The sequence below is a fragment of the Onychomys torridus genome, chromosome 8 (genome assembly GCF_903995425.1).
Source record: "Onychomys torridus chromosome 8, mOncTor1.1, whole genome shotgun sequence".
Taxonomy (NCBI): Eukaryota; Metazoa; Chordata; class Mammalia; order Rodentia; family Cricetidae; genus Onychomys; species Onychomys torridus.
Genome location: NC_050450.1, coordinates 95,287,123 through 95,301,113, shown reverse-complemented (window position 1 = coordinate 95,301,113; position 13,991 = coordinate 95,287,123). Strand labels below are relative to the sequence as shown.

General features: G+C 46.4%; 1 protein-coding gene across 2 annotated transcripts in view; it reads left to right on the top strand.

Moving 5' to 3' along the window:
- Pitpnc1 (phosphatidylinositol transfer protein cytoplasmic 1) overlaps positions 1-13,991 on the top strand; it is a 257,679-nt gene that overhangs the window by 134,658 nt on the left and 109,030 nt on the right. For both annotated transcript variants that reach the window (XM_036196376.1, XM_036196377.1), the window contains exons 3-4: positions 11,058-11,146; positions 11,896-11,903. In XM_036196376.1, the coding sequence (XP_036052269.1) occupies positions 11,058-11,146; positions 11,896-11,903 (97 nt within the window). The remainder of the gene's footprint in view (positions 1-11,057; positions 11,147-11,895; positions 11,904-13,991) is intronic.

Here is a 13,991-nt window from a genome sequence, read left to right as displayed (position 1 = left end):
CACATAAAATAATGACTGTGTGTATCTGTACATTTATGCATGTATGCAATAGACATAGAGTGAAGGTTCATAGCTACCAGCAACAGAAGCGAAGTCTGTTGTAGGCAGAAAGAACACCTGGTGAAAGGACCTCAGGGACCCACAGAATTTTCTGGAGTCATATGAAAGGGCAGGCATCAAGCTCCAGGAAGGGTCACAAACCCAGGATGGCATTGGCCTTTAAGCAGAACCCAAGCGTTTCTTCTGCTGCCTACCCTACCCCGGCTGCCTCCAGCCATCACTACCACAGTTGCTATGGGTGACCTCCAACTGTTCCTTCTCTCTGTCCCTTGTTCCAAACCCCAAACATTGTCATGTGCAGACTGTAGATTAGCTAGCTGGATAGACACAGAATCATTTCATATGACATGAAGTAGAAGGGGCCATTAAAGGGTAGGAAGAAGTCTAAAAGGTGGGTATGTAAAACAGGGCAACAAGGGAAGAGAGATGATATGGTTTCACTCCTGGGAATCTCTGTTTAAGGGTGTGTGTGTGTGTGTGTGTGTGTGTGTGTGTGTGTGTGTGTGTGTGTGACAGAGAGAGAGAGAGAGAGAGAGAGAGAGAGAGAGAGAGAGAGAAGACTATTTGAGAGGATAAAGGAAACCAATCAGGGGAGGGAGGATTGGAGAGGGTGATGGTAGGTGAACATGAGCAAGGACCAGTGATATATGTGAGTATGAAAATGTCATAATGAAATTTGCTATTTTGTACACTGTCTAAAAATCCCCAACACAAGCATGCCATCGTGTCTCTAGATCTAACCCTGACAACCGGTGTGTAGGTAGAGAAATTTCCAAAGTGACTGTTTTCCAACATAGCTCAGCCACTTTATGTTCTAAGCAGTGACCCATGAGGATACCACTTTCTCCACACAACGATTTGGCCACACTTGCTGTCTGTCTTTTGGGGCACAGTCATTCCAGTGGGTACCTTCTTGTGAATTTTTAAAAACATTTTATGTTATTTTTAAAATAATTTTAATTTTAAAATCCGTGTGTGTGTGTGTGTGTGTGTGTGTGTGTGTGTGTGTGTGTGTGTTTGTTTGTGTTATCAGTCATCCTGTTCTATCACTCTCCACCTTATTCCCTTGAGACAGGGTCTCTCACTGAACCTGTAGCTGGGCTGTCTGTGCCCCCATCCCCCTGCATAGGGTTATGCAACCATGCTCAGCTTTTAACAAGGGTTCAGGGGATTTGAACTCAGGTCCTCATGCTTCTTTAACAAGTGCTTCTGCCCACTGAACCATTTCCCTACTCTTCGTTTCTTCTTGTGGTTTTGGTTTGCAAGTCTCTAATAACCACAATGTCAGCCGTCTCTTTACACACTGTTTAGAAGAGCATCTTTCTAGTTGAGGACTTTGCCAGTTTTTTAATCGTGCGTGATGTCCCTCTAAAGTACCATTTATCTTTTAGTAGTCCCTTCTCACTTCCCAGGGACTGTGAGATTCCTCCATGCTCCAGCCCCCTCACTTAGGCAGGTACCATGTTGGGTGGGCCTTACATTCTAGTGGCACCTGATGCATTTGGTGTGCTGGGTATGGTAGGTACAACGCATCAGTCCTTCACACAGTACACTTACTGGATCCCCGTGGGCCTTAGATCCAGTTCATTTAACCGAGTAGGTGACATTTCTTGGCTCACCTTCAAAATTCCTACTTGTAGTTAGAATTTTCCTGCCTGGCCCACAGTCAGGACAAATCTCTCTTACTCGCCAGGCCCACAGTCACTCAGACCCAAACAAGTAAACACACAGAGACTTATATTGTTTACAAACTATATGGTCGTGGCAGGCTTCTTGTTATCTAGTTCTTCTATCTTAAATTAATCCATTTCTATTAATCTATACTTTGCCACCTGGTTCATGGCTTGCCTGTACCTTACATCTTCCTTGTCATGGCAGTGGCTGGCAGTGTCTCTCTACCCAGCCTTCCACTTCCCGGCATTCTCTTCTCTCTTGTCCCGCCTATACTTCCTGCCTGGCCACTGGCCAAACAGCATTTTATTTATACAGAGAGATATCCACAGCACTTTCTTGCAACTGGTATCCAGAGAAAGGAGGCAAAATATTAATCAGGCTCTGGAATAGTGATTATAAATTGAACTGTCACCTGGTAACAGAGGAAGATGAGTGTGATGCTTAATAGTGACTGTCACCTTAGGGTCACCTGTGGGTGATTGTCTGGACTGGGTTGACCTCTGAGCATCTTTATAAAGGATTTGGATGAGGTTAATTGACTTGGGAAGACGAGCCCTGTGTGTGGCTGCGGTCCCAGACTGTATGAAGAGGAGAAAGTGACTGGACACAGCCTTTGTCACCCTCTTCCTGCTAACTTCGGAGGCAATGTGTCCAGCAACCTTGGGTTCCTGCCACCTAGACTTCTCCACTGTAATGGACACTTGAGCTGTGAGCCCAGTTAAGCCCTCACTCCCTTAAGTTTGATTTTTACCCCCACGAGACAGGGTCTCTCTGTGTATCCCTGGCTGTCCTGGAACTCTGTACATGAGGCTGGCCTCAAACTTACTGAGATCTGCCTGCCTCTGCCTCCCAAGTGCTGGGATTAAAGGAGTGAGCCGTCACTGCCAACTACTGGTGTTTGTCACAGCGATGAGGTGCATCCCTAGCATGTCCTTTGACCCAACTTTTCCTTTGACTTCCTTCAGTGGATCTTCCCACAGCAGCCCAGGAGTGGAGAGAGGGGAGCTGAGGAACGGATTGGCACCGGAGGAAAAGAAGCCTCTATTTTTAGCCTTGTTTTTCAGTCATGACGTGTCGTGTTCTCCACCATCATGGCTGTGGGATTAATTAGGTCATGCTGGCATCTGTCAGTCAGGAGACTCACCAGCTTCCAGTGGCGATCCCATTGCCTGCTTGATGCGATGTGCATGAAGACAGCCATGTTCTTCCTGCCACGTGGCCCTTACTGTCCCCCAAGTTCTCCCCCAGCCTCCAGTGGCTTGTGTAGGAGAGGGATTCTAGAAGTCCTTTGTCATCCAGAGAGCACGGTCACCATCTGGTCCCTTCACTTAGCAGTAACTCGCTGCGATGGCTCAGGTGTCTCTTTCACATTTCCCTTTCCTATCCAACCTCTTCTAGATCTGCTGAGAAAACTATGGCTGTCTCCCAGGTCATCCTTGGGGGCAGCTCTGTGCCCAAGGTTCCTGTAGCTTTGTGAGAGCCCACTGCCCTGGTAACAGGTAATAGAGAAAGTGTTCCACTCATAGGGCAAGACCTAATTGCCTATCCCCATGTATTTTCAGAGAATCTTCGTGGTCATTATTGACTTCTAGGTACACAGAGAAGATCCTCATTCATTAAAGAATAATTTGGGGGCCTGAAGAGATGGCTCTATGGGTAACAGTGTTTGTTACAGGAGCTGAGTTTAGGTTCCAGCACCCATTAAAAAACCCAGATATGGCTGTGCACCTGTGTAACTCCAGTGGCACTGGCATTGAAACAGGGTCATCGCTGGGACTTGCTGGCCACGGCCAAGCTGAAGTTCAGTGAGAGACACTGTCTCAAGGAATACGGTAGAGAGTGATACAGCAGGACACCCAACACCCTCCTCTGACTTCCACATAGGTATGTACACAGTTGTACACTCGTGTGCGTATACACCATGCTCACAATAAGTAAATTAATAGTTTGGGACCTGTAGATATAGCTCAGTAGTAAAGCTACTTACATATCATGCCAAGATCCTGGGTTCAGCTCCAGCACTGCAAACACACATATGCATACACACACACACACACACACACACACACACACACTCACACACACACTCACACACACACACACACACACACGGTAATTAGTACCATTCTCTATGCTAGGGTTGCAGTGCCATGGACAAAAGAAAGGTCCCTGCCCTGGTGGGACTTGGATTCTAGGGAATGACAGAGAGTATACTGTAAGTGTAATAGATGAGAGTATTACTTTAGATTCTATGCTTTATATGCCACATATAAATAATTATATGACATAATCAATATAGGGAGTGTATACATCGATGCATCATACCTATGTATATTTACATATATAGAAAGCAAGAGAGAGAAAGCCATGGAAAAATACTGTTGTATGTGAGAGACTTCCTCCTTACCTGCCTTCCAGCGCCTGCTGTTTCACCCTGTCCCCATCTCAGTGCTTTAGAACATGGCAGAAGGACAGCTGATGCTTACCCGCTTCCCTTCCATCCCTGCCAACTTCTCCCCTGATGTCCCAGCAGGCATGAGACCAGGAAGGAGGTTTTCCACCCTGGATTTATCTAACCCTTCAAGATGCTGCTGATGTGAGCAGTTGGCACGTTGGAGCCAGCAGCCTGCTGATGATCTGATGACAAGGCCTAACTCTGTTCCAGCAGAGGCTTCCAAAAGCCTGTGCCAGGCTAGCCCCTCTCCCTACATCCGGTGCAAAGTCTCATTAAAGGGAGGGCGGTGTCTGTTCAAATTCAGGGACCTGGGGCCCTGCCCAGCTTCTGCTTGTGAAGTCAAGGCAACCCTGCCTTGCACAAGGGATAGAATAGAGCTCTGGGCTGCAAACTCTGCTTGCCTGGGCTGCCAAATAACCTGCCCAGGAAGAGCACAAAAGAGGGCCTGGAAGGTGGCGCATGGGGTCAAGCATTTGCTGCTGGACTGAGGACATGGGTTCAGATCCCCTGAACACATGTAAAAAACAGACACAGTAGCAGACTTGTTGGCAATCTTAGCCATATTATGGCAAGATGGGAGGTGGAGACAGAATCCGCAGATGCTTTGGGGCCAACTTGCCTGGTGTACTCGGCAGTGAACAGGAGAGGGAGGGAATGGGTGAGGCTGGAGAAGAAACAGAGAGACCTGGCTGTCATTATGTGTCCAAGTGGACAGAAGCTGCCAGTTATTCACTAATAATTGCCAGGAGCTAAGTTTCAATACACAGAGGAAATAGAAGGTAAGGGTCCCGTTTAAAATGAACTCCTCTCCTGGTTTCTGTATAGCCATGGTGCTGAAAGTGACAGGGTGTGTGTGTGTGCGAGGCTGAAAATACTTTCTTACCAGAACTTTCTCCTGTGAATGTTCAAGTCCAAGATTTCTAGTTAAGACTGATTTCTGACCTGAGCTGAGAAAATAAAATGAGTTTCCATTTAAACCACATTTTGCCCCAATGATGTTCAGTGTGGCCTGGAAAAATCGCAAGTGAGTATGCACTTTAGTGTTAGATGCCAGGGTGACTTTCAGATAACCAGGATTGGAAAACACCAGAAGCTTCTCATGGAGTGACAGTAAACACCCTCTCTTCACCTGAGGCTGGTTCTAAACCCATCTAATGATCAGGGCAGCTGTGACTTAGGTACCATGGCGACTGGGAGAGATAAGGGAGCCAAGTCTTGCAGTTTTCCCAGGACTGAAGAATTAATCTTGACATGTGGAAATTTCAGTGCTAAACAAAATGGCCCTGGGTAAGCCAGGACAAGATGGCTACCTGGCTATGTCATTAGTGTATGCATAAGAGTAAGAAATCAGGCATCTTCGGGGTTCAAGAGAGAGGTCAGTTAGTTGGTAAAGTACTCGAGGACCTAAGTTTGATTCCCAGAACCCACATTTAAAAACAAATGAATACTTTTTTTTTTTTTTTAAAGGGATTTGGGCTGGGCAGTGGTGGCACATGCCTTTAATCCCAGCACTTGGGAGGCAGAGGCAGGAGGATCTCTGTGAGTTTGAGGCCAGCCTGATCTACAGAGAGTTTCAGGAAAGGCGCAAAGCTACACAGAGAAACTCTATCTTGGAACACACACACACACACACACACACACACACACACACACACACACACGCAAAAAAAGGGATTTGGAGAGGTGGCTCAGTGGTTAAGAGCACATATTGCTCTTGCAGAAAACCTGGGTCCAATTCCCAGCACACACATGGTGGTTTACAACCATCCATAACTCTCCACTGTTGGGAAGGTGGGAGGAAGTAGATTCCTGGAGCTTGCTGGAAAACCTAAAAGGTTCAAAGAAGACTCTGTCTCAAAAGAAAGGTGGACAGTACCAAAGGAAGGGAAACCCAGGTATTCTCTGGCTTCCACACACGCATGTGCATATGAGGGGATGGGAGGTGTTAAAGTCTGAGAGGAGCGTGGACATCTGAGGATTGTGAATCACCCACACCAGCACATTTTCACATTCAAGGGCATAGTGTTGCTAGGACTCTGAGCTGTTCAGATGGACCCTTATGTGGACCAGACTTGATTCAGACACTCGGCCTTCCTCGAAATGAGCCCCTTATTTCACATCTGCTAGTGACTTTGAGTGACAGGCTTTCTTTCAGAATTGTGGGCTGTGTGACAGTGTACATCATTTCATTGACAACAGTGGCAGGGACTAAGTTAATTCCATTTCCCTTTTCAGGTCCTGCTAAATCATTGCTGCAGGGAAAAATAAATTTCCCTTTCTCAGACCAAAATGATTCAAATCATGGTGTGTTCTGGGGAAGCTGGAGGCAGAAAGAGGGTCTGTTAGCAGCCTTAACAGTACTTAAGTAGCATCGTATTAGTTGGCTGTCCGTCACCACTCTCAAATACCCGAGGTAATGAACTTGTAGAGAAAAGGTTTGTGGTGGCACACAGTGTTACAGGTTCTGGAACACGACCGGGTATGCCAGTCATCTGTGGAGGTGCCAAGTGTCAACAGGGTGGAGACGGCATATGTCAGAAGAAAATCACTTCATGTCCAGGAACTAAAAGAGGAAGAGAGAGCTGGGGTTTCACACTCCCCTGCCCCAAAGGCTTGCCCCTAGTGACATAACTTCCTCTCACCAAACCCCTTTTCCAAAAGATTCTGACTTTTTCCAATAACACAACCCGTAGGGCCAAGCCTTCAGGCCTTTGGGCCTTTCTTGTCTGTCTTAGTTTTTCTTGTGTCGCCATGGTAAAATGCCCTAACAGAGGCAATTTGAGAAAGAGTTGACAGGGTCGGGGATTTAGCTCAGTGGTAGAGCGCTTGCCCAGGGTCCGGTCCTCAGCTCCGGAAGAAAAAAGAAAAAAGAGTTTACTCTGGCTCACAGTCCAAAATACAGTCCATCATGGTGGGTGAGTCAAGGCAGCGGGGACTTGAAGCATCTGGCCACATCTAATGCACAATGGGGAGCAGAAAACGATGAATGCAAGCTGATGCCAGGTAGGGAATGGTGCCACCCACAGCGGGCAAGTCTTTCCATCTTGTCTAATGTGATCAAGGAAATCCCCTATAGGCATGCCCAGAGACTGTTTTCCAGGGTAATTCTAGAGTCCTCAAGTTGACAACACTAACCGACATCCAGACTGTGACAAACCTATCTCAGAGCTTGTTACAAGTGCCCCCTGCTTTAACCTGGTGAATGACTTACACCAGGATCTTCTTCCTGGATTGAAGGAGAATGGTGACATGAAATTAACCGTATCTTGGCTAAATGATTATTTGTTTTTAGTGCGCTAACTTACATATATATAAATGAAATCATTGGTTATGCTGCTCCCTGGATTGTATGAGTTTTTGGGTGGACATCAAAAATTAAAATTATAAGCCAGGCAGTGGTGGCACACACTTTTAATCCCAGCACTCGAGAAGCAGAGGCAGGTGATCTCAGTGAGTTCAAGGCCAGCCTGGTCTACACAGTGAGATCCAGGTCAGGCAGGACTGTTACACAGAGAAATCCTGTCTCAAATAAATAAAATTAATAAAATTGTAGACTTTGGAGTCCTGGAATTAGGCAGTCTCAATGAGGATGGAAGCTTGCCGGTGGTTTTCTCTTCCTACCAGAAGATGATGGATGAGTTATGTGGACTGCCCTGGCGTGCTTCATGGAGGAGCACCCCAGTAGATTAGGGGAGACGTGAAGGGAACATGGAAGCATTCCCTACAAGAGGGGAGTGCGCTCTGAGACTGTGGGAGATGCACATACTTGTCGACGCTGCAGAGTTCTTTGCTCCAACCCTGTGCATGAGAAACACAAGAAGGGTACTGAGACTGTAGCTCAGATGGCTGAATGCCTGTCTAGCATGCACAAAGCCTGGGTTTGATCCCCAGCCACACGTAAACCAGGTATGGAAGTACATCCCTGCAGCCCTATCCTAGCACACCAGATGTAGAGGTAGGAAAATCAGAAGTTCAAGGTCATCTTGGACTAGATAGTGAGTTCAAGACCAGCCTGGAATATGTGAGAATCTATCTTAAAAACAAAAACAAAAATCGAGGCATCAAAATATGCTTGCCTATAACTAGAATCCGCATGTACCCTCTACTGCCCATTGGCACTGTGTCCTGGGCACAAACAGGCAGGCGCCCAGAGGAAGTCTGGCTCATGTGATTGACAGCGAGCAAGCCAGTGGGATTTCCCTACTCCACCTCAACCTCAGTTGCACTCCAGCATCAGGACTTAATCATCAGCAAAAACTATAAAGCCCCGTCAGGGAGCAGCCAGGAGCAGCCATCCTCTGAGAAGTGTGAATGCAAGGTAAATGAGCAGGCTTCTGCAGGGACAATTTTATAGGAGTGAGAGACTCCGCGTTAGAGCAGACTTCGAGAAATGACAAGTGGTCTCCAGGCCTCTCCTGCTCCCTCCTCTCAGCCTGCCTGCCGCTCACCCGGCTTTCAGGGAGCTTAGGTTTTTGGTTGTTTCTTTTTTAACCCTCACTTGTTTAGACCCTGATAAATAGACCAGAACTCTGAGTAAGGTCCAGCCAGCTATTGAAAAATAAGCATTTATCTTTTTCAAAAGTTAGGCCTGGATAGTCTCAAAAAACGAGAGAGACACTTTGAAAAGACATTCTAGGTATGCAATCGTTTACTGGTTCTGGTTGTCATTTGTATTCCACGTCAGAGAAAGGGGTTCAGACCCAGGGCTTCTATTAGTCACTTTTCTTGTTACCATGGGAAAAAAATACCTGGCAAGTGGTTTAAGGAAGAAAGGATTTGATCTGGTGCACAATTTTGCAGGTACAATCCATGATGGTAGAGAAGGCAGGGCACAGGAGTGGGGAGCTTGTGGCCACATGATGTCCACGGTCAGGAAGCAGAGAGATGAATGCTGGTGCTGTGATTGGCATTCACCTTTCAGTGCAGACCCAGCCTACAGGATGGTGCCACGCACATTAAGGTGGATCCCCCCTCCTCAGTTAAGCCTCTCCAGAAATGCACATGTGCGTGCGCACAAAGATGTATCTCCTAGGTGACTCTGAATCCAGGCAGGTTGACAACAAAGATTAACCATCATAGGGCATTGTTAGCTTGATATTTCCCTGCTTAGTCATATCAGCTTGTGTGTGTGTGTGTGTGTGTGTGTGTGTGTGTGTGTGTGTTCGCTCATGCATGTGGGAGCCAACCTCAAATGTCATTCCTCAGGAGCTTTACACCTCGGTATCTGAGACGGGGCCTCTCAGCCTGTAACTCGCCAATTAGGCTAGACTGGCAGGCCAGCCAGCCCCAAGGATCTGCCTGTCTCTGCCCCATCAGAGCTGGGATTCCAAGCATGCACTTGTCTGTTTCACATGGGTGCTGGGCATCAAACTCAGGTCCTCATGCTTTTACATCTAACACTTCACTGGCTGGCTATCTCCCCAGACCCTCAAACTGCTTCTTGATAGCCTTTGATAACATGTGGGCTGAAGAAGCTGAGTAGTGGTCTTCATCTCCTTGGGTCTGATCAAAAAACAAAAAAAGAAAGAAAGAATGAAAAGAAAAGAAAAAGGCTAGACTTTAGCATCCTAGACTGAACTATCCTCTATCCTGGTTAGTGCTGGAGAGAGCTAAAGTCATGATGCCAGGGGCTGGAGAGAGTGCTTCAGTTAAGAGTGCTGCTCTTCCAGGGGACCAGAGTTTGGTTCCCAGCAGCCATCAGGCTGCTCATAACCAACCACCTGGAACTCCAGTCCCATGGGATCCAGTGCCCTCTTCTGGCCTCTGTAAGCACCCAGTCACATCTCACACACACACACACACACACACACACACACACACACACACACACACACACACACCAGGGAGAGAGCTGAAAAAAGTCATATGAAAATATATGTTTAAGAACTAGGTAGTTATATAGTCCTTATATATTAGCAGGGTAGATACAGAAAGCTATGTCCCTACATATGAGGGAAAAACCACACTTCATTAGCGTTTGGTTGCAAATGACTGTCAGACCTTTGCCTTTTGAGAATTTATTTCCTGCAAATGTTTGGCCTGGGCTTGCTCCAGAAGAACGGCTCAGTCACTGGACTTACTCTTTTAGGGCTCACACACTCAATTGCCACAGACTAGGTGGCCTAACGCAAAACATTTTATCATCTCACAGGTATGGGGACCCAAGTCCTAAACCAAGGTGTTGGGAGTGTCGATTCCTATGGGCAGTCTCCCGGGAAATGTGCTGTGTGCTCCCCTCAATCCTTGACACGTTGTTGGCCTGCAACTTCCTCATTCTGACTTCCGCTACCATATTCGAATGTTCTTCTCTGTGTGACCTTGAGTCCCACATCCCCCTCGAGTCACTAGAGTTAGGGCTCACCCTAGATCAAGGTGACATCATCTTCAGCTTCCGTAAAGGCTCTATGTTCAGGGACCGAAGAGATGGTTCAGTGGTCCAGAGCACTGGCTGCTCTTCCAGAGGACCCAGGTTCAGTTCCCAGCACCACATGATGACTCAGAACTGTCCGTAACTCCAGTTTCAGAGGATCTCTTCTGGGTTTTTTAGGCACCAAACACATAGGGTGCACAGATATACATGCATGCAAAACACTCATGCACACAAAATAAATTTTCAAAAAGAGAGAGAGTATAGGCATACAGTCCTTGAAACCTTCTTCCTCTGAGCCCAGCTGCCTGTTGCCTTCTGTCTTTATATATTTTGAGAGAACACAAATATGTCCAGGAAATTTGCAGCTCCAGTAAATACTTCAGAGATGAGGAAGGAGTGAGTATGGAGAGAAGAGGAGCCTCATGACCTCACTATAGCATGCCGTTGTGTCCAGAAAGTTGGAGTAAAACTATCTCCCTCCCTCTCTTTCCTTTTCAGCAAACTGCCTACCTGGGCTAGAGCTGTTGTTCCCAAAATATTTTATGTGACCGAGAAGGCTTGGAATTATTACCCCTATACAATCACAGGTAAGTCCTCAGGACAGGTCAGCCACGGGCAGCAAGTACAGGGCTGGGACAGTAGTGGAATTTCAGTGAGTGAGGGCAGGCTGTCCCCGCAGGTCCGGCTAGAGGTTTTCCCCACCATGCTTCCCCTGTAGTTTGTCCACAAGCAAGTTGTTCCCTAGGACTTGTTTTTATTTTGCTTGAGTTTCTCTCTCTCTCCTCTCAGAGGATGTGAGAATCTTTAATCTCGTCTTTATAACACCCTCTGTTCTGAATACTGTTATCAGGTACAATACCCCCTGCCCCAGATTCTGATGGTTTTGTCCCAGAGCTCATACACATGGGGTCTCAGGGTCCCATCCTCAGCTTCTTTGCAAAGTCTTTAGAATTGTTTTGAAAAGAAGAAAAAGAAAGAAAGAAACTACTTTTCAGCTGCAAAGCTTCCTTTTGTGGTTAGTGAAATGTTCCACGGGAATTATCAGTCCTTCCTTTCTGCTTTTCCAATGCCAACACTTGGGTTTTTAATTAACCACAAACCTATAGGCTCATTGAATCTTGACTAACCAGCCTGATCTGGCCAGCTGCAGGAGTACCAGGAAACATAGAGACATTCAATATTTACAGAAACCTGATGTTTGGAAGGTTTCTTTAGCTCATTTTTTAGTAATTGTAACTTGTCGGTAGCCATTAGTGGTTTGTGTTCTGTGAACTGACCTCATCCATCTTCTTCTCTTTTTCTTTTCCCTCTGCGCCCTCTGAACGTCTGGAATCAGAATACACAGTAAGTTCATTGAATTTTCAAAAGTGTTCTACCTGTGATCTGTGGATTAATTGGAATCTGCTTCATGTTTGTCTTATAATGCAGTCATTTTTTTAAAAAGAGGAATAATTCAGAATTAGAAATATTTAAATGTAGGCTATTATATAATTTTATATATATAAAATAAGTTAAGTGTTCTCATTTTTTTAAGAATATTAATGTAATTTAAGTGCCTTAGTAGTCACTTTACATAATTAACTTTGGCTTGCAATTCTGATATAGCCTGTTTTATTGTTGAGAGTTCAGCATAATAAGACCGTCTCACAATGTGGTATTAAAGACACTATGGTTTTGGTAGAGGTTGGGGCCTTTGTATGGGGGAGATGCATGTGTAAATGATCATACTAGTGCCAGAGTGCTCTGTCTCTGTGCCTTGATGAACTAATTGAATTCCTTCCTGTCCTAAGAGACAGACAGACTGCCTTACTGGCTTCCTGTGGCTGTGATAACACTGACCAAATGTAACTTGGGGCCAGAAAGGGTTTACTTGGCTTCCACATGTCCTGATCACAGCCCGTCATGAAAGGAAATGAGGCAGGAGCCTGGAAGCGGAAACTGATGTAGAGGTCACGGGAAAACTCTGCTTCCTGGCTTGCTCCTCTTGGCTCAGTAGTTTTCTGATACAACACAGGAGCACCTGCCCAGGGGTGGCTCTGCCCACAGTGGGATGGGCCCTCCCACTTCAGTCGTGAATCAAAAAATGATGCCAGATCCCCTGGAGCTGGAGTTATAGGCAGTTGTGAGCCGCCCAGTTGGGATTCGAGGGACCAAATTTGGGTCCTGCAAGAGCACTCGAGCATGGCCGAGCCATCTCCCCAGCCTTCTCTGTATACTGAGTGATCATCACAAAGTGGACTTTGGGGGCCTAGGGAGATGGCTTATTTAGTAAAGTGCTTGCCTCGAAAACATGAGGACCTGAGTTAGAGCCAGCCCCTACTTAAAAGCTGGGTATGGTAGTGTACATCTCTAACCTCAGGATTTGGAGTGTGGGGGGGGGGGAGAGATGGGCAGATCCCTCATGCTCATTGGCTGTCCACCCTGACCAAATTGATAAGTTTTAGGTTCAGCAAGAGACCTAAAAATAAGGTCGAGAGCAATCAAAGAAGAAACCTAACATCAACCTTTGACCTCCACATGCACACACATGAACATCTGCATGCACACATGTATCCAAACACATACATACAACCACACGTGAACTCAGACAAAGGAAGTGGACTTTGGAGTTGGTTGAATCCTGCCTCCAATGCCTCCAAATGGCCTCCCTGTAAGCCCTCATCTCCTTATTTTTAAATGGGGAAGCTCTGTCAGTGTCTCACGGAGGTATAGTGATGATTGTGTTGATCGGTTCTTCAAACTCTTAGCATAGTGCGTGCTCAGTACCTAGCACACGTTCACTGCTCTGTGTGGCACTACAGCAGAAGCTGCTGTTCTCCTATGGGCTCAACATAGGAACAGAGCTGGGAGCCAGTCAAGACAGTTGGGCTTCCTCTGTGGTCACGGAAGGACTGTCTAGGGGGTGGATAGTAACTGTTTTCCTTCTCCCACTCTTACGAGCCTGAAACCTTAAATTAAATCACTTTGGTTTGACCCCATGTGAACATGATATGTGAATATGATTGTTTGGTTGTTTTGTTTTGTTTTTTAAGACAAGGTCTCACTGTATAGCTCTGGCTGGCCTGGAACTCACTTTGTAGACCAGGCTGGCCTTGATCAGAGATCCGCCTGCCTCTGCTTTCCTCCCAAAGTTCTGGAATTAAAGGCGAGTACCACCATATGCCTCATGATAGATAATGTAAAAGGAAGTGTGACTGAGGTTTAGTGATACTGTGTCATTTAAAGACTATGCATCCTTTGGTTACCGTTCTCACTGCTGTGGCCAAGGAAGGGTTTATTTGGGTCCCCAGTGAGAGGGGATACAGTCCATCATGAAGGAGAAGGCATGGCGGCTGGAATGTGAGGCAGCTTGGCCGAATTGTATCCATCGTCAGAAAGCAATAGAAGCTGGTGTTTGGTTTCTTCCCCTTTTATGTAGTTCACGACCTCAGC